This window comes from Neoarius graeffei, chromosome 16, assembly GCF_027579695.1.
Source record: "Neoarius graeffei isolate fNeoGra1 chromosome 16, fNeoGra1.pri, whole genome shotgun sequence".
NCBI classification, from domain to species: Eukaryota; Metazoa; Chordata; class Actinopteri; order Siluriformes; family Ariidae; genus Neoarius; species Neoarius graeffei.
The window spans coordinates 64,351,480-64,377,433 of record NC_083584.1 but is presented as its reverse complement, the minus strand read 5'-3'; the positions used below and the strand labels follow the sequence as shown (position 1 = coordinate 64,377,433).

Below are 25,954 nucleotides of genomic sequence, written 5' to 3'. Positions count from 1 at the left end.
TCTGTGCTGTGTTAGCATGCGCTAGCGTGTGTGTGTTACCCAGATGTCCACTTTGGGACCGTCGTATTCTTTGCCCTCGAACAGTTCTGGAGCAGCATACGGAGGACTTCCACACCACGTCTTTAACAACTGTCCCCGAGAGAACAGATTACTGAAGCCAAAGTCTAGAGAGAGGAGAGATGCAAGTTTACAGGTCCTTCTATTGTGTACTGAATTCTTTTTAATCATCTTAAAGGTCATCATTACATTCCTTTCTGTTCCTCCACCCATCCCTCTCTCACTATGGTTTTTTTTTTTTTGCCCGCTTCTGTCTGTCTCACTGGCTATCTGTCTCTCCATACATCCTCCTGTCTGTCTGTCTGTCTGTCTGTCCCGGAATCTTTATGTTAAAGGAGAACTGAAGTCATTTTTAAACTTGCTTCATTTCCTAATTACCGCGTTATTCGATTACGCTTTCGGTTTCAGTAACCTTAGATTATATCGTGACTCGTATTGGCAACTAATTGCAATTAAATATTAAACTTATCGGCCTACTGGAGTTCGTTTGGTCCACGGCAGGCGTCGCTTATCCGCGTGATCTTCAGGCCACCCATTTTTTATCTTTAGGTTCATGGATTTTTTCAACATATTTTTGATGTCGGTCGAAATAAAAATAAAAGTGTCCTTGTCCAATTTTTTTGGTTTTTTTGCATGGCAAAATTTCAATGTTGGATTAAGATTTACATACATACATATATATGTGTGTGTGTGTGTTCTTGTGTATAAGTTTATAACCCGGACTAGCATTCCAGTACTTACTTCTCTGAAGGTATGTGGTCATATGACCGTTGAGCTCATGAGCACATTGAAGGCTGATGCGTTCGTGCTACTTGATTCGATAGGACTCTCTGCGGCACCATCCTCTTCTAATTCCACACTCACATACTTGCAGCCAAAATCGCGAACTAACGTTATGGCAGGCATATTCAGCATCGCGCTCGTTACATCACCGCCTTCTTTCTGAGAACCAAAGATCGTTTTGATCTTTTCATTCTTTACTTTCAACGCTTGAGAGACGAAATCGCCCACGTTTTGGTTAGTGAGACAGTGAAAAGACTTTTCTTTACCACACTTCATGCTTACGTACAGTTGAGGCGATAGCTCGGAATCCATGCTGTCAGCATCAGCCACGGTCAGCACGAGGCTGACACTGTCGCAAAGCGCTCGTAAATACCATAAAAACATTCAAGTGAATACTCAATGTCGTAAATAGTTTCGTTTTCGGACTCGGCTGAAGTGGATATATACAACACACTGTCGTGTGTATTTGCGATTCTAAAGGCCTCTGCATGCTCTTGCGACAAGGCTTTCGCAGATAGCTTTTCGCAGACAGTTGTAATTTATCGTTGAGCGGGGAGTAATAGGCATGCGCGATGTTATTCGCCACCAAAATGCAAGGGGGCGCGAAGTCGCGAAATCGCTAGGAGTAGTTGGTGGGTGTGGTTAGTGGAGTGTTTATCCTCCGGTTACTTATAATGACTAGAACTGGAGTCGTATAGATGTCCGTACTTCCTCACTTCCTCGATCAACCGCTCTTCGTGCTGCTCCATCTTCGCTCGTGTTTTTAAAAATGCCGGTCGTGAAAACAAACCAAACCGGGAAAGTAGGGAAGCGGAAGTGCGTGTACAGCGGATGTAGAGTGGACCAATCAGAGCCCTCTTGTCTGCGACGCTGTCTGCGAGGCTTCTGCGGTGGTCACAATTTTTGGGAGGTGCGCGCAGAGCGTCTGCGAAGGTGGGGGGGCTACGCAGATGCTATCTGCGACACCGTCTGCAAGGACTGCATTGTCAGCATAAATTGGCCTTAATACTGTTTACTTAAAGAAATATGACCTAGTACCAGGGACACAGTGCTGTTACAAGAAAAATGTGACTATTTTTTTTTACATTTCTTTTTGTACATTTCGGTGGTTAAAAAAAAAAAATACGCACAGACTTTTTATTTTTCTAGCGGTAGTATTTAACCGCCGTCGGCGGATCCGTGATCCGAAAAATCTAAAATGAGTCGCCTCACGAGACTTGTGCGAGACTTCGAAACGCGAAGAAGTCTCAGCGCCGCCATTTTGAAAACTGTTTTCCAAACGAAATGTTGCACAAAAACAAGTTTAAATGGCAATGACTTAAAAACAGCTGACAAATCAGAAACGCCCATTCAGTCATGTCCCGCCCCAGTTAAAAACAGCTGACAAATCAGAAACGCCCATTCAGTCATGTCCCGCCCCAGTTAAAAACAGCTGACAAATCAGAAACGCCCATTCAGTCATGTCCCGCCCCAGTTAAAAACAGCTGACAAATCAGAAACGCCCATTCAGTCATGTCCCGCCCCAGTTAAAGACAGTTGACAAATCAGAAACGCCCATTCAGTCATGTCCCGCCCCAGTTAAAGACAGCTGACAAATCAGAAACGCCCATTCAGTCATGTCCTGCCCCAGTTAAAGACAGCTGACAAATCAGAAACGCCCATTCAGTCATGTCCCGCCCCAGTTGAACACAGCTGCTACCAGTGTTGCCAGATTGGGCGGTTTCCCGCCCATTTGGCCGGTTTTAAGTGGATTTTGGCAGGTTTTGAACATATTTTGGGCTGGAAAACGTCAGCAATATCTGGCAACATTGGCTGCCACTCGGCGAAAGAAAAGTGTAGACACAGGCTTTTTAGCTTACAAATTACTATTCTGGTTTTTTTAATTATTATTAGAAGGCACATGGAGTTTAGTCCTGCCTTGGCCAGTGCATTCTGAAAGTATGTTTCGGTCTGTAGCCAACAATGCATGTTATTGCAGATCAGATCTCTCCACACAAACTAAAGGCGCAGATGCCGACTTTTTCACGGCTTTTTCATGGACTGTAACGGCATTTGCTTATGTAGTAATTTTAATACAGAATTTACTCTGATGAAATTATTCAGACACTCCAACGCCCCCCCCCCAAAAAAAATCGGATCTGCACAAGTCATGAAAAAGGCGCGCCGTTTGCATCCCTGTTTAAACTCATAGGTTAACCGACTTTAACCGGCTAATGAGGCTCGGTGGTCGGTCAAGATTTTTTTTTTAGTTTTCGCCATCCCTAGTTCTGACAGACGCTCTAGATGACAATAGCAACAAAACTGTTGCTTACATTGTTAATCTGACAAATTTAGTAATAATATTAAATACTTCATCACTAGAACCAAATAATAAAATAAAATATTGAAATAAAAAAGATAAAATTTATTTTCAAAATTGAAACATCAATAATAATTGTCAGAACAGTGATGATAGACGCGACTGTGTCACTTTCGCGGGGAAATAACACATTGAAATGGCCTGTCGGCTGAAAGGGTCGCAAGTGGCTCTGATTTATCTCAACTTACGATAGTTTTCCTCCAGAAAAATTTAAATATGAATGCACAAATATATTCTCAACGTTTCTATCGTCAAAAATTTCTATCGTCAGGATAGCTGACTGAAAATCTTACCTTGATTTATTTGATGAAATCTAGCTGTCAGAACTCCGAGTCTTGCCCGGAAGTAAATGTCTGCTGTCACAAAAATCACGCGCAGTAGAATTTCCTCCTTGCGTCAGTCAACATGTGCGTGGCGACGGCTTGAATTTTGCTATCGTCAGGTGCATTTGACTGACAGACTGACGATAGCATTTTTAAAAAATAACTGTGGGCTTCTCTTGTGAACGAAATAGTTTTTTCGCTGTTAATCTATTTCAACTCTATCTGTTGACACCCAAAAATGATAAAGCCTGCTTCCACACGATAACTACCAAAGATCCATAATGGCTGAGTCTATCGTCAGGTCATCTGACAGAAATTCACTGACGATAGCAACAGGGATAATGAAAGGGATTTTTAAAATGGGAGTTATGTCTGTCAGATATGTCAAAGAAATAGAACTTTATTCTTTAAAAATCTTTTATTGATATACTCAGTGTATTTTTAAATGACGTGCTGGTTTAGAAGACCAAATACCATATTTTCAATCTTGAAAATATTACCTCACTGAAAAAAGGACAAGAAAAATTTCTTATTTTGTGGGCAAGTGGTTAATGGATCCAGTTACGGTAGAATCTGCCTTAACTAAGTTTCTTTTTAAAGAAGTCGTCAGTAGTCAGATTACTGTTTCAAAGTAACTACGGCAACACTGCTAACTACTTTGTTCAAATTTTCCTGATTGCTATCAAAAAACAAAACAGAACTTCCGGCTTGATTACGTCAGCGTTCGTTCTTTTGACGAGCCCTGTGTCCGAAATCGCTCCCTACTCACTACCGGTATAGTAGGGACGCCATTTTGTAGTGCTGTCCGCGCTGAAAGAAATCAAATTAAAAGTCTCGAATGTGATTTAATAAAAGGCAGCGACAAAGAAGAAAGGATTCAGGCTTGATTTAAAAGAACTGAAAGCTGCAGCTACTTTGTATTGATTAATGTAGGAAATGCGCTCAGTATAATATGGATTTATCACAAAAACACACGCATGTGTTTATTATTCTGAAAACCCACCAGCCGACTGATCTGGCACGTTTCAATCGTGCGACAGTAATGACGATTTCGGACACGGGGAGCGTTGGCGGATGTCGGTCGCTTTGATTTCCGCTGTACGTTTTACTTCCGTCCTACGATGTCTCGCACAGGTCTCAACGAATCTCGTTTGCGGCCGTTGCTTTGACATACGGAATTTTGATCGTAAAAATCTCGCCTTCAGTTCTCTTTTAAGGCTTTAGTCTCCGCCTCTCATCTCTCCACTCCCTGTTGCCATGCCCCCCGTCTCTTCACCACCCATTTCCGTCTGTCCTGCATTCTGATATCAAGGTGAAGGTCTCCACCCGTCTGTCTGACCTGCGATTTTGATGTTAAGGTTGTGGTCCAGCAGCAGGTTCTCGGCCTTCAGGTCTCTGTGGACGATGTTTCTACAGTGACAGAAGTGGACAGCTGCCACGATCTGTTTAAACTTTCGCCGTGCGTCTTTCTCCGCCATGCGCCCGTGAGCCACCAGGTGATCTGATCGCACAAACACACCATGAGAACATCATCAACGCCATGGAGCTCATGCTGACTTGCCGGTGATCGCCAGCGAAGCTAAGCGGCTTTGTCCCAAACGGCACGCTATACAGGTGGCGTATAATCCAGCCACGTTGCTCAGGACAGTAGAGTTCCGTTTGGGACGAAGCCACAGAGAGGCTGGAACACTCACCGAAAATCTCTCCACCACTGGCGTACTCCGTGACGAGATAAATCATCCTCTCTGTCTCCATCACCTGGAGTGGAGAAGAAACGCACACAATTTCTCATTTTTATCCGATGGATTTTCCTTTTCTGTATTTTAAACACTTAACGCACTCCAGCTTGTTACTAATGACCGATGGCTATGACAGGCCAATGGGACGAGAGATCAGGAAGGGGGCGTGACCTGGTAGAGGCGAATGATGTGTGGATGTCGCAGCATCTTCATGATCTGCACCTCCCTGAAGATCTTCTTCAGATTGTCGTCGTCCAGCTGCGTCTTGTCCACGATTTTAATCGCCACCTGAGACACAGAGAGAATACAGATGACACGAATTTTCCAAGTTCACGTCTTTGAGAAAAAGAAATTAATATCAGTCATGAATCCTCCAAAAAAAAATTCAAACCTGATGAAAAGATCAATACTCAACAAAGAAGACAGATGTAACTTGCGAAATCTGGAGCAAAGAAAAATCACCACAAAAGACAAACAAAACAATTCCCAACACGATGAATCATCAGGATGGCCGAAAAAGCGTTCAAACTCGCCACCGGCTTGCAAGCAGCTCCCAACCTATTCACCGAGGTTTACCTGTAAACTTAATGAGGCTCACTCATCAGCAATACTCCACGGCTTGAGGTTTTACTACAGTGGGGCAAAAAAGTATTTAGTCAGCCACAAATTGTGCAAGTTCTCCCACTTAAAAAGATGAGAGAGGCCTGTAATTTTCATCATAGGTACACTTCAACTATGAGAGACAGAATGGGGGGAAAGAATCCAGGAAATCACATTGTAGGATTTTTAATGAATTAATTGGTAAATTCCTCGGTAAAATAAGTATTTGGTCACCTACAAACAAGCAAGATTTCTGGCTCTCACAGACCTGTAACAACTTCTTTAAGAGGCTCCTCTGTCCTCCACTCATTACCTGTATTAATGGCACCTGTTTGAACTCGTTATCAGTATAAAAGACACCTGTCCACAACCTCAAACAGTCACACTCCCAACTCCACTATGGCCAAGACCAAAGAGCTGTCAAAGGACACCAGAAACAAAATTGTAGACCTGCACCAGGCTGGGAAGACTGAATCTGCAATAGGTAAGCAGCTTGGTGTGAAGAAATCAACTGTGGGAGCAATTATTAGAAACTGGAAGACATACAAGACCACTGATAATCTTCCTCGACCTGGGGCTCCACGCAAGATCTCACCCCGTGGTGTCCAAATGATCACAAGAACGGTGAGCAAAAATCCCAGAACCACACGGGGGGACCTAGTGAATGACCTGCAGAGAGCTGGGACCAAAGTAACAAAGGCTACCATCAGTAACACACTACGCCGTCAGGGACTCAAATCCTGCAGTGCCAGACATGTCCCCCTGCTTAAGCCAGTACATGTCCAGGCCCGTCTGAAGTTTGCTAGAGAGCATTTGGATGATCCAGAAGAGGACTGGGAGAATGTCATATGGTCAGATGAAACCAAAATAGAACTTTTTGGTAAAAACTCAACTTGTTGTGTTTGGAGGAGAAAGAATGCTGAGTTGCATCCAAAGAACACCATACCTACTGTGAAGCATGGGGGTGGAAACATCATGCTTTGGGGCTGTTTTTCTGCAAAGGGACCAGGATGACTGATCCGTGTAAAGGAAAGAATGAATGGGGCCATGTATCGTGAGATTTTGAGTGAAAACCTCCTTCCATCAGCAAGGGCATTGAAGATGAAACGTGGCTGGGTCTTTCAGCATGACAATGATCCCAAACACACCGCCCGGGCAACGAAGGAGTGGCTTCGTAAGAAGCATTTCAAGGTCCTGGAGTGGCCTAGCCAGTCTCCAGATCTCAACCCCATAGAAAACCTTTGGAGGGAGTTGAAAGTCCGTGTTGCCCAACGACAGCCCCAAAATATCACTGCTCTAGAGGAGATCTGCATGGAGGAATGGGCCAAAATACCAGCAACAGTGTGTGAAAACCTTGTGAAGACTTACGGAAAACGTTTGACCTCTGTCATTGCCAACAAAGGGTATATAACAAAGTATTGAGATGAACGTTTGTGATTGACCAAATACTTATTTTCCACCATAATTTGCAAATAAATTCTTTAAAAATCAGACAATGTGATTTCCTGGATTGTTTCCCCCATTGTGTCTCTCATAGTTGAAGTGTACCTATGATGAAAATTACAGGCCTCTCATCTTTTTAAGTGGGAGAACTTGCACAATTGGTGACTGACTAAATACTTTTTTGCCCCACTGTGTGTCATTTTTTACAATCCATTCTGGAAGATTAAATCATTAATCTTTTTTTCCAAGCAAAGGATAAATCAATATCGACATTAACAGTAGCCCGATTGCCCGGGGCAACCATTCAATAGATTCGGACAACCAGACTCTCACAAATGCTTGCCCGATCGGGCAACTACCCAAATATGTCAACTTGCATGAAAAACGATGTTTATTCATATTATGATGAAATTCCATCAAGATTTGCGATTGTTTGACTCGGAAAGACCGCGTCCATGTTATCGTTACGGGATGTTCAACAACTAGCGGAATTCACATTTGCACATCGCAGGCTCGCAATGCAGTTTCTCATTGCTAATAATTATTGCGTAGTGCATATTCAGTGTTCTATTCAGAGCCTCCAGGATTTCGCGATGTTGCGATTTGCAACTTCAACGCAAATTCAACCAATCCCCGCGAATTCAGGGCGGTGCTGCAATTATATCCAATCACCGCAACTTTCCTGCAAATTTGACCAATCGTTGGCGTCGTCTTGAGGTGACGTCGACAAACTACCTTCCGCCTTAATTCCGTGTACACGTTCAAGAGAAGCAGCATGTGCGAGTCAGTGTTTACGTAGGCTTAAATTCTGTTACTGAAAGTGTGTTATGTTTACAGTGAAGCACTGTGCGCACTTTACATTATTTTTTTTTACTTAATACAAGAAATTAATGGATGCCAACATTTTTGCCAAAATGGTATTTTATTTTCCATTGTTTAGGCAGCTTCAGCATCATACTGAGAGATTCTGTTCAAATTGTTTTTTTTCTTCTATGAAGCCTGAGCCATTTATTTTATTAGTTTAAAATTATTGTTTAATTTAGTCTTCAGGAGAGACTGCCTGCACACAGTACTAGTATTAATAGTTTGTTTTCTTACATGAAAGCTGAGGCATTTATATTATATTTTAAGGTAACTTCATGTTGTGCTGTGAGGTTCTCTGCACTTTAACTTTTGAACCAACAGGAGCATTTGGATAAGTAAAGCCTATTTTTCTGCATTTTTGTAGTCCTGGTAATCTTTTATATTGGTAAAGTTGTTTATAGGACCATTTCTCAGTGTCTGTTTTTTTTTATCAATAGTTTTTCAGTAATAACTTAATCTTTAACATATCACTCAATTTTAATCACAAAGAGAAAATAGCAACAATTTCTTGCAACTTTCACTTCCTCTCGCAATGTAATCGCAACAAAAACCTAAAAAACACCGCAACTTTCATCACAATTTTTTGGAAAACCCCCTGCAACATCAGCCGTTTTAGCCCGCAACAATCACATAAAAGGCCCGCGGAATCCTGGGGGGACTGTTTAGCAAACTGCAGACAAGCAGCAATGTTCTTTTTGGAGAGCAGTGGCTTTCTCCTTGGAACCCTGCCATGCACACCATTGTTGTTCAGTGTTCTCCTGATGGTGGACTCATGAACATTAGCCAATGTAAGAGAGGCCTTCAGTTGCTTAGAAGTTACCCTGGGGTCCTTTGTGACCTCGCCGACTATTACACGCCTTGCTCTTGGAGTGATCTTTGTTGGTCGACCACTCCTGGGGAGGGTAACAATGGTCTTGAATTTCCTCCATTTGTACACAATCTGTCTGACTGTGGATTGGTGGAGTCCAAACTCTTTAGAGATGGTTTTGTAACCTTTTCCAGCCTGATGAGCATCAACAACGCTTTTTCTGAGGTCCTCAGAAATCTCCTTTCTTCGTGCCATGATACACTTCCACAAACATGTGTTGTGAAGATCAGACTTTGATAGATCCCTGTTCTTTAAATAAAACAGGGTGCCCACTCACACCTGATTGTCATCCCATTGATTGAAAACACCTGATTTTAATTTCACCTTCACATTCACTGAGGTTCACATACTTTTGCCACTCACAGATATGTAATATTGGATCATTTTCCTCAATAAATAAATGACCAAGTATAATATTTTTGTCTCATTTGTTTAACTGGGTTCTCTTTATCTACTTTTAGGACTTGTGTGAAAATCTGATGATGTTTTAGGTCATGTTTGGGTTCACAAACTTTCACGCACCACTGTATAATTAGTTATGTAGTATGACCGGCAGTATCAGGAACTGCAGAGAGAGTGAAACAATTGTGATGGGTATCAATTCAGACAGTTTAAATTTCAGCATAATAGTTAACTCGTCTGCCATAGATAGTGAATGAATAAATCAATAAAAAAATGTACCGTTGGATTCGGCTTCACCGATTCACTGTATAGTTCTGTTGGGAAATTTTATATACTTTTTTTTTTGTCGTGTCATGTTTCTTGCATAGTCTCCATGACAACAGTTTGGCATCACTGATTGATTAGCGCTGAAAACAGGAAAACGGTGGCGTTAATAAAAACGGCGATACACGCTCTTGCACTACGTTCAGACTGCAACCTGAAACGACCCATATGCGATTTGTTGTGAAATCCGATTTTTTTGTTAGGCCGTTCACATTACCAATTATATGAGACTTGTATGCGATCTCCAATATGAACGGAAAACGACCCAAAAATGTCTTGCATGCGCAAATTGACACGTAATAAGCACATCTACGTAATACGTAAAAAAAAAAAAAGCGCACTCTTCAAATTTGCAAGTAAAGCATGGAGATGAGGCGAGACCTGGCGATGTGGTTTTTGTGGCGGCGGCGGAACTCGCACAATAATCTGATTAATGTGGGCAGCAGAGTAATGAGACCGAAGGTGTCAAATTACTGGAAATTTCCAGAGCAATCTTATAATCTTGTAATACAGGATGGTTTAAGTTATAAATCAGTTATAGAAACTGTTTTATTTAATCAGGCTAACAGATCAACATCCAGGTCCCTACCAAATCCACCATTAGCTTGATCAATTCTATAAAAGTCTATTTAAATTCTGAAAACTGTACAAATGTTGTTGTTTTCCACCAAAGAGGCGGGATTAGCCAACGCAGAATAGTGACGTTTGTCTCTTGTTGATGACGTGTAGGTGGCATGAATGCGACCTGTCCGGTCAGACTGCAGTCGCATGTGAAAATATCGGATATGCATCGGAATTAGGACCACATATCCAAGCGGCCTGGGTCGCATGTGAAAAAATCGCATCTGTGTCGTTCAGATTGTCAATAACAAATCGGATACAGGTCGCATATGGGCAAAAAAATCGGATATGGGTCGTTTCAGGGTGCAGTCTGAACGTAGTCTTACAGTTCTTATGCTGGGAATCGAACACATGGTTTTCCCCAAAGCGTTTTAGCGTGTCGGGCCCGATACGCTCGCTCTGCCTGCCGATACGCTTAGTCGCTTTTGTTAAAATCCGATACGCTTAGATTTATACCAATACATTAAAATTTCCTACCCACAAGTAACGAGATACACAGGAGAGCAAATAACAGATCCATTTACATTCTGATTGATATTTGTGGTAAACAGGCCGTCTTTTTTCCCAATGTGTGTGTTGATTCTGTCAAAGTAATATGTCTGCGTGGTATGATGTAAAGAAACTAATCTGTTGGCTACGTCAAGATCACGTGTTCAAAGGGTCCAATAAAAACATCGAAAGAAAACGTCAGACATCCCAGAAGTTTCCAATTCATTATAAGCGATCTCATTGGCTGTCGATGTCGTCCCGCACCGGACGGACAAAGCCGACTGATTTTAATAAGCTCGGAGAAGACTCGCTGGACAATTTGATCCACATCAGCATGGATGACAGCGAGACGGACTATGAAAGGGTTGCCCAACATTGGGCCAAGCAAAAGCCAAGGAGAATTAATCTGCTTTAAAGGAGGAGAAAACTTAATTCATTAGTTTGGGTTTGCAGAAAGATTATGTGCTTATAAACACTCTCACGAAGTGAAGTTGTCCAAATGTGTCGAATACAGCATCATTTCAAATAATAATCATAAGCATTTTTGTCAGTGTGATGTCACTGGGATCCATTTAACAAAAGGCAGCTCTGGATTATTCTTTTGTTAAAGGCTCGCAGTGACATCACACTGCCAAATACGCTTATCGTTATTATTCGCAATTACGCTACATTTGACACTTATTAACACGATCTCTTCATGAATGTGTTTATAAATACATAATCTTTCTGCAAACTTAAATGTATGAACTAAGTTTTCTTTTCCTTTAAATATATGTTTTAATCTTAATCTAATCCATTTAATAAAGTGCCAAAATTTAAACTTTATAACATGCAGTTGCCTTACTTTTCTTTTCAGCGTGTCTTATATTACGGTAATTGCATCAGAAACATTCTAAATCATTAGTTATAGTAATACAGCGACTTATTTTAAGGTGGCAGGTCTTAGGTTCAGATCCCTTTGTGATCAACAGGAGGTCATGATGATCGATTCTCTTCACTGGATTGCGTAAGATGGAGCAAACCGCTGTTCATATTTTCATACACATTTTTGTTACAACACGGCTTGATCAGAGATAATTAAGGAATCGCCGTAGATTTTCCGTCTATCGTGTACCTCAGTAATCTAGAACAAAACAGTTTAACTTGCATGTTGAACTTTAAGGTGAAATTTCAAATGTGTATACATTAATACTATTTAGGTCAGAAATCAGTGAAACACTGGTAAAATCCATCCTATAATCATGGATCTAAAACCTCGGAGACACTGAAAATGCACCTGAGAGCATCGATTTTCAAAAAAATTTCCAGGGGGGTCATGCCCCCGCACCCCCCTAGTTTCACTTCGCGCCGTTGGCGCTCAATTGTCTGTGTTTTTATCATGCCAGAATTTAGGGCTTTCATTTTTTTCTCTTTCCCCTTTATCGCACATTCCATCTGTACCATGTGCTATACTGGTGTATTTGGTTCCAGATGTTTGTTCCAGAAGCTGTGTGATGAGATCAGCACGGCTACTCGATGCATAGTGGCTTAAAATACCAAAGGAGAACCAGCAGACATGCTGGCGTGTGCTAATAATAAACCCTGGTATGGGTTTATTACATGGTCACCAAGTAACTTTCTTCGCATGATTTTCGTGAACTAATCTCGTCATGATTAGCTCCAAATGTTTGTCGTTCGTCAGTCAGAGGCTTTTTTCAGAGAAGTTCAGAAGCACTGCGGCTGTGCTTATATTTGTTTTCGATTCGTCCAGGATGATGACGGACACAGCCACTATGTTTGACACCTTCCAAAATCGCACTTTATTTCAGAATTTAAAAAATACACCTACATCGCCAGTGCAAACTCGGAGTGTTAGGTTTGTGACAAAATGTCTGGTTTCAGGGCTCTACGTTAACTTTGAGACATGGTTGCCCATTTGTAGAAATCTGGTTGCCCGAATTCAGAACATAGTTGCCCAAATATTACATATTTATTTATTTATTATTCAACCTTCTCAGACGCTGTCTGTATCAACAAGCATTGACACTAGCGCCCCGTGCGAGTAATGCGGTAATTAGTCATGTAGTGAAGGACATACCAATATCCAGTTCCCCCAGGATTCCGCGGGCCTTTTTTGTGATTGTTGCGGGCTAAAACGGCTGATGTTGCGGGGGGTTTTCCAAAAAATTGTGATGAAAGTTGGGGTGTTTTTTAGGTTTTTGTTGCGATTACATTGCGGGAGGAAGTGAAAGTTGCAAGAAATTGTTGCTATTTTCTCTTTTTGTGATTAAAATTGAGTGATATGTTAAAGATTAAGTTATTACTGAAAAACTATTGATTAAAAAAAACAAAGACACTGAGAAATGGTCCTATAAACAACTTTACCAATATAAAAGATTACCAGGACGACAAAAATGCAGAAAAATAGGCTTTACTTATCCAAATGCACCTGTTGGTTCAAAAGTTAAAGTGCAGAGAACCTCACAGCACAACATGAAGTTACCTTCAAATATAATATAAATGCCTCAGCTTTCATGTAAGAAAACAAACTATTAATACTAGTACTGTGTGCAGGCAGTCTCTCCTGAAGACTAAATTAAACAATAATTATAAACTAATAAAATAAATGGCTCAGGCTTCATAGAAGAAAAAAAAAAACAATTTGAACAGAATCTCACAGTATGATGCTGAAGCTGCCTAAACAATGGAAAATAAAATACCATTTTGGCAAAAATGTTGGCATCCATTAATTTCTTGTATTAAGTAAAAAAAATAATGTAAAGTGCACACAGTCCTTCACTGTAAACATAACACACTTTCAGTAACAGAATTTAAGCCTATATAAACACTGACTCGCACATGCTGCTTCTCTTGAACGTATACACGGAAGTAAGGCGGAAGGTAGTTTGTCGACGTCACCTCAAGACGACGCCAACTAGGCCTGTGTTCAAAAAATCGATTTTCCGATTCTGGATCGATTCGCATATTAATTACTTAGGATCGATTCGTACGTTCAAAGATCGATTTTTTTATTTTAATTTTTAGTACATTTTTTCCACCACGAACATTTCCCCCAGTGACCCCTGTCACGTCATCGAATTCTCACAGGCGCACTCGGTGTGTGACCCCGCAGTGTATGACCTCAAACAAACATGGCATCGGAGAGTAGTGATGGAGTTAGTGAAAACTTTCTGAAAACACCACCGTGTCTCAAGGCTCCAGTCTGGAGACATTTCGGGTTCCGAAAAGAAAAAGACACAGATGCGCTCGACAAAACCAATGCCGTTTGCAAGTTGTGTCAAATCGAAGTGAAGTATTTTGGAAATACGACGAACTTGAACAAGCACTTGCAACGACATCACCCGGGGATCAAGCCGTCCACAGGACAAACAGGACAGCAAATGAAGCTGAAAGAAAGTTTAACACTGCCAGCCAATACAGCACGATCTCATAGCATAAAAGGTGAAAGTGTTATACTTTTACAGGCTCTTATGTTCTTATTTATGTTATGTTCTTTTGTATTTACAGGTTATTTATGTTCTTATTTACAGTTTCTTATGTTTCATGTTACATTGATTGAGAGGTCTTTTTTATATTGATTAATAAAAATAATGCATTTGGTTGCAACAGCTTTTGGGTGAATTCTTATTGTCAAATAATGCATTGGTTGGTGTCCCAGCTGGAGGTGGATTGACCCTTACCATTTTAACCAGTCTTACAGCCATCAGTAAATACAAATACTTATGATTTGCTGTTAAAATTTTTGCGTTCCTCGTCCATTCTGAGTATGTAGGTTGGCAACAATATTGTTTGAAGTCACAATGCATTCGTTCATCCCCTGAATGTTTTAAAAGTTAAAAGTAGTTAACAAAAATAGAAAATAGATAGTTCTTTATTTCTGGCTTCCCTGAAAAAAAAAAAAACCCTGGCTGCACGCCACTGCGACACAGTCATGAAATTAAAGATTTTTTTTTTTTTAAAGAACACTAACCTGAATCAGATCGGATCGGATAGAATTTTAAACAATCGAAAAGAATCGATTCTTAATCCAAAAAAAATCGAAAACAATCGATTCTTAATCTTCAGAATCGGATTGATTCTTGAAATTTGAATCGATTCCCAGCTCTAACGCCAACGATTGGTCAAATTTGCAGGAAAGTTGCGGTGATTGGATATAATTGCAGCACTGCCCTGAATTCGCAGGGATTGGCTGAATTTGCGTTGAAGTTGCAAATCACAACATCGCGAAATCCTGGAGGGTCTGGCTAAAGATCACGTGGACAAGCCAGAAGGCTATTGGAACTAGACAGAACTTGACGCCAATGGCGTCGATGGGGACGCCTCCGCCCGGCAGACACCTTATTAAGTTGTGATTTGGGGATGGACATTTGACCTCACAGTAATCTTGACCTGGTGAAATTCCTTTCGTCTGCCTTGGAGATATTGTGTTCACAAGGTTCTCGGACAGACATTTGACCTCACAGCGACCTTGACCTTAGACCTTTTGATCTCAAAATCTAATCAGTTCATGTTTGTCCCAAAGCGCACAAATGGTGAAAGTTGGGCGAAATTCCTTTCATTAGCCTTTGAGATATTACGTTCACAAGGTTTCAGGACGGACGCACGGACAGACGGACAACCCGAAAAAAACAATGCCTCCTGCACCTTACGGTGGCGGAGGCATAAAAATGTTTTGTGGATGGATGAGACCAAAATAGAACTTTTTGGTTTAAATGAGAAGTGTTATGTTTGGAGAAAGGAAAACACTGCATTCCAGCATAAGAACCTTATCCCATCTGTGAAACATGGTGGTGGTAGTATCATGGTTTGGGCCTGTTTTGCTGCATCTGGGCCAGGACGGCTTGCCATCATTGATGGAACAATGAATTCTGAATTATACCGGCGAATTCTAAAGGAAAATGTCAGGACATCTGTCCATGAACTGAATCTCAAGAGAAGGTGGGTCATGCAGCAAGACAACGACCCTAAGCACACAAGTCGTTCTACCAAAGAATGGTTAAAGAAGAATAAAGTTAATGTTTTGGAATGGCCAAGTCAAAGTCCTGACCTTAATCCAATCAAAATGTTGTGGAAGGACCTGAAGCGAGCAGTTCATGTGAGGAAACCCACCAACATCCCAGAGTTGAAGCTGTTCTGTACAGAGGAACGGGCTAAAATTAACGGCTTGAAATTCGCGGTGGTCCGGTCGCCCGAGGCGACTTAATTTGTCATTCGGCGGGTAATTCCTGTCACTAGGCAGCCCGGCTGGCTAGTTGAAAATAAAAAAAATATTTATGAAGCGAAGATTCAGACTAGGGCTGTGCGATATATCGAATATACTCGATATAACTCCAAAAACTCTGTGTGAGATACATATAATTATTATATCGTAACTATCGAGTATTTTATGGTCATCTGCCGACTTGCGTTTGTTTCGTGTTTGTTGCGTTTGTTTACAAGTTTTTCCGGTGGTTTTCTCCCTGTCCCTCAGGCAGTAACATGAGAGGCTGCCTAAGGGTAAAAAAAAAAAAAAAGAATAACGTCACACACTCGCTAACCAATCCTGGGTGACATCTCGGTGCTGAAAGGAACTTGCGGGAAGATTTCCTAGTTCCGGTTTCCAGCGCTGACTCAGTTCGTGCAATCGCTGGTGTTGCATAGGCTACCGTGTAAGCTCTGTCAATTTCAGCAACAAATTAAAAATGGAAGCGGACAAATTGGTTCCTAAAAGAACTAGTAAGGGGTCAGTCATCCGGCATTTTTTTTTTGAATATCGTGAGGAGGACGTGGAACAGCAAATGCCAGTTTGTAAAGTGTGAAAAAAAAAAATTGGTTAAAGAAATATTGGCGAGTTGATTTTCTGTTTGGCGAGTTACTTTGGAAGGGAACTAGTCCGGCTGGCTGGTGAAAAAATATATGAATTTCGAGCCCTGTATAATATTTTTGCCTCGTTTGTTTAATTGTAGGGCTGGGTAAAAAAAAAATCGATTTAATCGATTTTGATCAATTTCATTTAAATTTCACACTATCGATTCATAGGGCATAAGATCCAAGGTTTTTTTTTTCCCCCACAACACAATCTTGTGTGTTGTGTGATTTTCCTCCCTCAGCCGTCTCGTGCGTGATGACGCAGCTGCGCAGTCGTACGTCGTGACGTTCAAGCACGCACACAAAACGGCTGAGGCCAGAGCCATGGCTGAGGCAGGGAAATCACCGCTCGGCAAGCCGTCTCAAATGAAATCTGACGTGTGGAATCATTTCAAATTTAAAACGACAAAGGACGAAGAGCTTGATAAAACCAAGGTAGTTTGCAAGATATGCCAAGCAGAGCTCAGTTATTGTAGGAATACTACAAACCTCAGAAACCACCTGACAGGGTACCGCACTACGCTAACCTTAGCTTCCGACAGCAAGCCGCCCGGAGCAAAATAAAAGAAACTGAAGGACCTGCTAGCGTTACCGTCAGAGTCTCCGCGGGGCATAAAGATAACCGAGGCCATCGCAACTTTTGTTTGCAGAGCTTTACGTGGAAAATGAAGGATTCAGACAGCTCATTCAGGTACTCGAACCACACTACGTTATGGTGCAATGTAAACATCTGACTGAAACTGATATACCCATGATGTATACGTCTGTGAAAGACGCAATACGAATGAAAACGCAGTCAGCAAACAGAGTTGCTATCACGTGTGACACCTGGACATCGCTGTCAACACAATCCTACTTAACGCTGACAGTTTAAGCTTACTGTCTTCGTTTTGTTAATATTAACACTTTTGTTAATATTTTTTCACTTAAACAATACAATTTGCTGCAACGTTCATTTGCACTTGTTTAAATACAGGAAGATAAGACAGTTTTGTTTACAGTTACGTGTGAACTGTCAAATTTACAAAATAAAGACGTGTATTTTGCAACGCATTGTATGGAGACAGTTTCATTATTTAAGAGCAGACTGAACTGATTCAGATTGAATCGAATCGTGATTAATCAATCAATTTAAAACCCTAAGAATCGAAATCGAATCGATCTAGGAAATTGACTGATACCCAGCCCTGTTTAACTGGGTTCTCTTTATCTACTTTTAGGACTTGTGTGAAAATCTGATGTTGTTTTAGGTCATATTTATGCAGAAATATAGGAAATTCTAAAGGGGTCACAAACTTTCAAGCACCACTGTAACTTTAAATACACGCACATTCGGGGTTCCCTCTGGGTTCTGAAAAATATCCTCCACTTTTTTCCTAGAAAAATAAAGTCCAATACGTATCTCCACTTTTTCGGAGTCTGTATTTTTTCTTACGCTACGTTCACACTGCAAGGCTTAATGCTCAATTCCGATTTTTTTGTGAAATCCAATTTTTTTGTGAGGTCGTTCACATTAACAAATATATGCGACTTGTATGTGATCCTCAGTATGAACGAAAAGCGACCTAAAAGTGTTCCGCATGCGCATTGCAGGATACGACGACGTCACACGCAGTGAGCATGGCCAGTGTTTACGGAAGTAAAACCGCCCGGTTGCGGTATGACTCATCCAATCTAGCTTGAATAGCTGCATCCCCCCAAATGGAAATCAGCTCCCTAACCTCTGCGTCCTTCCATTGAGAAGATTCAGAACCTTCACAGCCCGAAGCGTCCCTCGCATTGATGTCATGCGCAGGGGCGCAGATACGTTTTTTGAACTGGGAGGGACAAAAAACTGGGGGGGACAAAGCTGCCAGCAAACCAACCCCAACCCCGATATGCCTGTCAAACTTGTTGTTAGTAACCATAGCAACCAAGCTCGAGCTCACAACCTGTGCAGTCTGCGCAGCTCAACCAACCGAATATCAGTCTTTGTTTTATGTGAGTTGTTGCAACTATGTATACACTGCTGTGCACCTCAATAAACCGAATGGTAATTAGTCTTTTGATTTTTCCGTGAGGTTTGCCTTATGCAAAGAAAGACAGCATAGACGTTTTTTCCTCCCTATAAGTGGGGGGGCCCGAACGAGGTGAATTTAAATATGACTCGTCCCCCCCTCTATCTGCGCCCGTGATTATGCGCCATGTTGTTGTAACTTTTTTTGAGAGACCCGCCGCCTACTTCAGCGCAGAATAGTGACGTTTGTGGCTTGTTGATGACGTGTAAGTCGGATGAACGCGACCTGGCGGTTCAGACTGAAGTCGCATATGAAAAGAGCGGATAGGAATCGGAATTAGGACCACATATCCAAACGGCCTGGGTCGGATTTGAAAAAATCGGATCTGTGTCGTTCATATTGTCAATAAAAGATCGGATACAGGTCACATATGGGCGAAAAGATCGGATTTGAGTCACTTCAGCCTGCAGTGTGAACGTAGCCTTAGTTACTGACTTATCGAAGTGGACTTGATACAGGTTTATACCGACCAAACTGGTACAAGTCAAATATTTGTACAGATACAGCTCGGCCTGTCCATTAGGCCAAAAAAAAAAAAAAAGTGGTGTTTCAGGTAACATGAAATACTAAAATAAGGTCGGTAGGTAGGAAAAAGTTTTTTTTTCTTAATTTTTTTTTATTTTGTTCGAAAAAATTAACACAAGTAAACATCTTACAAAATAGTATTTTGGCACAGAATCCTTTATAGCACACATCATAATAAAATAAAAGTGTTTTAAATCTTTAAACGAATAAAAAAAAATATATATCGCGAGAGTTCGAGTTATGATCTACGGAAGCGTATTGCTGCCACACTCAAAAAAATTGGCTTAGAATCAAGTAATTACGTGAAAAGATATTGTTAAAGTTATCACGTTTTTACAATATATTTATCATGTAATAACATCACGTAATTTCATGATACGAAATTATCACGTAATAACGTGAAAACACCTTATCAAGAAATAACGTGAAAATAACGTCCTAGGCTAGGCTAGTACTTCCATTAAAAGCAGCCGGCCTGGCCTCGCCTACTGTAGAACTTTGGTTGAGCAAAAACACCGAGCAAAAACATGGCTGAATCCTGAATGACTCCTATTTGTATAAATAGGGGACTACATAGGCGGCAAAATGTAGTGTTTTTCCCTGCTATGGAAGTGCACTTGTATACTGATGAGGAAGCAATTTGCATTACAGCCTTGAATGAGGATTCAAAACGGCGGCTCGGCTCAGTTTTCCCTTCCTCCTTCAGTATACAAGTGCGCTTCCATGTTTATGCAGGAGGGCTGATAGAAGTGGCGAAACATTTTACTTTTTATCGTTTCTTTCACAACTTGAATGCGTTGAAACAAAAAATTATGACAAATTAACGCCGCTTACACTAAAATATTGTAATAAAAACTTTACAGTCGGCAATTTCCACGCGGAAATTCTCGATCGGTCGGGTTACCGGAAACACACTTTTTTTTTTTTTTTTGGCCTTACAGATAAAATTTCCAGCATCTCATAAGAAAAGGCTTGATTTTGGCGTCCTGTGCACCATCACGCTAAAATAAACCTCTTTAGTTTGAGCTTACTGAAGGTTATTTTCGCATGGAATTATTCAAAAGAGCTCTTAGGACTCCCTTTAACCTTTACTTCAACACAACTTGATTTACAATTGAAGAGTCGGGAAGAGTCTGGGAACAAACAGCGAAGGAATTCGATTTCCCCGTCGATTTACGAGCTGCACACAGAATAACACCGCAGTTTACATGATATGTTAATTAGCTCGGGGGCGTTTCTATTCTAGCTACTGAACAGATCAGGGGCTCAGTCAGGTTTTCCAGGGGCTTATATTTTTTTAAGGGAGCCCGGCATCGATAGATCGGCGAGGTTAATATTAGCTTGTAAAGCTAGATACATCACCCACACACATTCAAGAGCTTTGACATCTTTATTAGTCATTTTTTATTTTGCACTGCGCGCTTTAAATTTATATCGTTTACTTCAGTTTCTGTCTAATTATTATTAACACCGCCCCCATCATGTCTCAGGAAGCCGACTCGTGTCGACTGACGTAAATAATCACGAGTAAAATTAATCAGTTTAATCAAAATCTCATTTCTCACTCATATCTCTCCTTTAGCACCACAAAGACACCGACTCTCACCTACATTATTATACGACAACATTCAAAATCCCACATGACATCAAGTCAGTTATTTTCTATTCATCTCTTACTTTTTTTTTTTTGAGGATGTAAATACCCAGGGGCTATAGCCTGAGTGATGGGGCCTAACGACGGCACGGGAACTCAACACACCACGCTGCCCAAAACATAGCTTGCTTCAGTCGCTTGCAGCACTTTCACTTTGGCGTTTTTTTTTTCCCCCGACCCCTGTATTACTAACACTGCATGGTTTTCCCCAAAGCGTTTTAGCGTGTCGGGCCCGGGCCATTATTAAAAAATGTTCTGTTTCCGGTCCACCGGCCGGGTGAGTGCCGTTTGTGCGGTTGAAAATTTTTTTTTAACGCCGGTTTTTCGACATTTTTTTCGGGTTCATAAATCTAAAATCGAACTTGACATTTCCGCATTCCCAGGGCTTTCCACTAAGGCTCAGCCATGACAAATAAGTAGCCAGCCGGGGGGGTAAACACAAAATAAACTCCTGTGCACACAGTTCCCAGGATTAAATGTATTTTCCACAGACCATTTATTTATTCACTTTACTCAAATACAAAGTAAAATGGCAGTAAATCTTCTTTCTTTTCTTGCGTATTGCATCATGAGGCGTTCCTGGCTTGTAAATCTCTTATTTTCGGTGCATGACACATTCACGCAGCTGAGCATGCTATGAATTAACAACGACAACGGTCTGCAGTGGGGCGACACAATTACACACTCAGCCAACATTTCTCCATTTGTGTATGAAAATACACTCCAACCACTCAGTTTGGCTTCATTTACAACCAACGGTGTCTTTTGATGCCAGCACGGAATTGAACGAGAGAAGACTGGTTTACTGGAGACAAAATATCTCTGCTTCTGTTCCCTCCGACACACTACTGCCTCCGCCGAGTGCGCGCACACACCGCATGTCAGGGCCGTGGATGAGTTACTCTCCCCTGATCAACGAAGTCGGCGGGGAATTTGTGGTTATTATCGGTACAAACAGCGCGAATCACAACTTAAATGCGTGCGGTTCAGTTTGGCATTATTGTCAGTCCGTTAGATAAACATTAATTTTATTAAAATCGAAAATTAATATTTAGAGCCTGTGGGGTACAAAAATAATAGTCATTAAAGCAGCCGGCTGGACTTAATTGTGTGGCCGGCGGCCGGCGCTTGTGGAAAGCCCTGCATTCCGCGCAGAATATAGAACTGAATCAGCTCTGCGCATGCGCCGTGCGGCACAAAGAAATGGCAGCCACCATGAAGGAAGGAGATCCGGAGTTTTCAAACATTTGCTTAAGTGTGAAATCGCAAAATGGTATTCTAGCGAAAGATTCAGAAAAACAAATCATTCAGTGATCATTTTAATAGTGTAATTTCATCCGAACTCGGCCTAACGCTCGATTTAGAACTACAGAAAGTCCGTGTGTCGGACATTTTAAGTACCTTTTGTAAAAGTTTTGCAAATGTTGCAGTCAGCGTTTAAAATGCTAACTTAAAGTTTTTGTACAAGTTTCAGTTGATTAAACCGTCATATTTTATTAAATGTGTCTGCTTTTGTAATAAAAAAGTACTGAAAGAAAAAGCAATCACAGCATTGCGATTTCTTATCCATCCATATAAAAAAAAAAAAAATCCCTCCCTCCCGACTGAAAATGTTACGGATGGCCCAAGGCAAAGTTGAGCAGACGTTTACAATGTCATCAACGCAGAACAACTTTACAAAAATGTGATTCCACGTCCCTTTGATTCTTTCGTTCATGCTGATTCATACGGATACAAATGATGTTAAATTTTTGCCGTATCGGATTTTCCACCATTTGGAACTTTTCTTCTTCTTCTTCTTCATTTTGTCCATCATGGACTGTGGATCACAGCATTGTGAGACCAACTCAAAAACGTTTCTCGGGAATAAACGCTGATCATTCTAGGACCTTCTGATCTGGGTAAGTGCTGGGCCCCTTAAAGGGGAACGGAAGTCATTTTTAAACTTGCTTTATTTCTTAATTAACGTGTTCTTCAATTATGTTTTCGGTTTCAGTAACCTTAGATTATATCGTGACTCGTATTGGCAACTAAGACTACGTTCAGACTGCACCCTGAAACGACCCATATCCGATTTTTTTGCCCATATGTGACCTGTATCCGATTTGTTATTGACAATCTGAACGACACAGATCCGATTTTTTCACATGCGACCCAGGCCGCTTGGATATGTGGTCCTAATTCCGATGCATATCCGATATTTTCACATGCGACTGCAGTCTGACCGGACAGGTTGCATTCATGCAACCTACACGTCATCAACAAGAGACAAACGTCACTATTCTGCGTTGGCTAATCCCGCCTCTTTGGTGGAAAACAACAACATTTGTACAGTTTTCGGAATTTAAATAGACTTTTATAGAATTGCTCAAGCTAATGGTGGATTTGGTCGGGACCTGGATGTTGATCTGTTAGCCTGATTAAATAAAACAGTTTCTATAACTGATTTATAACTTAAACCATCCTGTATTACAAGATTATAAGATTGTTCTGGAAATTTCCAGTAATTTGACACCTTCGGTCTCATTAGTCTGCTGCCCACATTAATCAGATTATTGTGTGAGTTCCGCCGCCGCCACAAAAACCACATCGCCAGGTCTCGCCTCATCTCCATGCTTTACTTGCAAACTTGAAGAGTGCACTTTTTTTTTGTTTACGTATCACGTAGATGTGCTTATTACGTGTCAATTTGTGCATGCGGGACACTTTTGGGTCGTTTTCCGTTCATATTGGAGATCGCATACAAGTCTCATATAATTGGGAATGTGAACGGCCTAACAAAAAAATCAGATTTCACAACAAATCGGATATGGGTCGTTTCAGGTTGCAGTAGTGTAATTGCAATTAAACGTTATACTTATCGGCCTATTTGGTTTTTATCCGTGTTGAATTTAGTTCGTTTGGTCCACAGCAGGCGTCGCTTATCCGCTCCATCTTCACGAGGCTTGTGCGAGACTTCGAAACGTCAAGTGTCAGCGCCGCCATTTTGAAAACCGTTTTCCAAACGAAGTATTGCACAAAAACGAGTTTAAAGGAACAGTCCACCGTACTTCCATAATGAAATATGTTCTTCTCTGAATTGAGACGAGCTGCTCCGTACCTGTCCGAGCTTTGCGCGACCTCCCAGTCAGTCAGACGCAGTCAGACGCGCTGTCACTCCTGTTAGCAATGTAGCTAGGCTCAGCATGGCCAATGGTATTTTTTGGGGCTGTAGTTAGATGCGACCAAACTCTTCCGCGTTTTTCCTGTTTACATAGGTTTATATGACCAGTGACATGAAACAAAGTTCAGTTTCACAAATTGAAACGTGGCGATTTTCTATGCTATGGAAAGTCCGCACTATAATGACAGGCGTACGAACACCTTCTGCGCGCTTCGGCAGCGCATTGATACCTTCACTCCTGTTTTTTTTTTCTCTCCCCCGCCCCCCCAACTTCCGTCAATACAACCAACGTGACCACCAAGACAAGTAGCCTGCACTCCTTGAAACACAGTCTAGTCAGGAAGCATCAGGTTGTGGCGAGTCACATTGGCTGTGTATTGACGGAAGTTAGGGGGGGCGGGGGAGAGAAAAAAAAACAGGAGTGAAGGTATCAGTGCGCTGCCGAAGCGCGCAGAAGGTGTTAGTACGCCTGTCATTATAGTGCGGACTTTCCATAGCATAGAAAATCGCCACGTTTCAATTTGTGTAACTGAACTTGTTTCATATCACTGGTCATATAAACCTATGTAAACAGGAAAAACGCGCAAGAGTTTGGTCGCATCTAACTACAGCCCCAAAAAATACCATTGGCCATGCTGAGCCTAGCTACATTGCTAACAGGAGTGACAGTGCGTCTGACTGACTGGGAGGTCGCGCAAAGCTCGGAGAGGTACGGAGCAGCTCGTCTCAATTCAGATAAGAGCATATTTCATTATGGAAGTACGGTGGACTGTTCCTTTAAATGACGATTCCTGCCTACTTTTTTCAAACTTTCCTGACCGCTATCAAAAAAAAAAAAAACTTCCGGCTTGATTACGTCAGCGTTCGAAAAAGGGCGCACGCGTCTTTCGACAACGTTGGCAGATGTCGGTCGCTTTGATTTCCGCTGTACGTTTTACTTCCGTCCTACGATGTCCCGCACAGGTCTCGACGAATCTTGTTTACGGCCGTCGCTTTGACATATGGACTGATATATAGATTATGGAGCATATTTCAAACACTCAGAACGTGCTATAGCAGCGACAAAATAGCGATCAGAAACACGTTCCTATATTTAATAAAATGAGAAATAGAAAAAAATTTGCCTTCAGTTCTCCTTTAATCACTGTTTACAGTTCATTATTATCATTATTACTACTACTACTACTACTACTACTACTAGTGCCAACTAAGCAGAACTCTTTTTAACATCATGTAAATGAAAGTGGGCAGCACACGCAGGGTTGTACCATCTGGACATGCTAGCAGTCGAACACCCCTGATGGTGCATGTGGGCGACACGTGTGCACACACGGGCTTCCCCGGGACTGTCATAGATGTTCATGTCCATGCTGTAGAGTTTGGCATGTGGATCTAGGAAATGTGGTAACAGACTGGTGGAATAAATGACGAGTGTGTGTGTTTCGCTTTCTGTGGAACTGCATGTCTGATGACGGCTTGTCAGAACGTTCAGAGGAACAGCAGCTGATGGAAATGCATGGTGAGTGAGTGTAAGGGGGCGATGACGTGTAATTAGTAGTGTATCTCTGACCAACACACACACACACACACACACACACACACATCCAGGACGTTCAACAAAAAGAGCAACGTTATGCAAAAATTGATCCCATAAAACCACACAGTCCTAACCGTACACCCACGGCGTACCTCGGTATGAGTGCGTGCCTGGTGTCAGCGATGACATACCCAGTTTGCTGTGTGTTCTTCTCTCACACACACACACACACACACACACACACACACACAGAGACAGAGTTGCGAGTGCAAACCTGCTGACAGGTCACAGAATGACGC

The 25,954-nt window shown here is 41.6% G+C and overlaps 1 protein-coding gene across 3 annotated transcripts in view; it reads right to left on the bottom strand.

Moving 5' to 3' along the window:
- sik3 (SIK family kinase 3) overlaps positions 1 to 25,954 on the bottom strand; it is a 113,916-nt gene that overhangs the window by 59,691 nt on the left and 28,271 nt on the right. For all 3 annotated transcript variants that reach the window (XM_060943384.1, XM_060943385.1, XM_060943386.1), the window contains exons 2-5: positions 5,433 to 5,549; positions 5,217 to 5,280; positions 4,862 to 5,023; positions 40 to 164 (exon numbers count right to left, since the gene is read on the bottom strand). In XM_060943384.1, the coding sequence (XP_060799367.1) occupies positions 40 to 164; positions 4,862 to 5,023; positions 5,217 to 5,280; positions 5,433 to 5,549 (468 nt within the window). The remainder of the gene's footprint in view (positions 1 to 39; positions 165 to 4,861; positions 5,024 to 5,216; positions 5,281 to 5,432; positions 5,550 to 25,954) is intronic.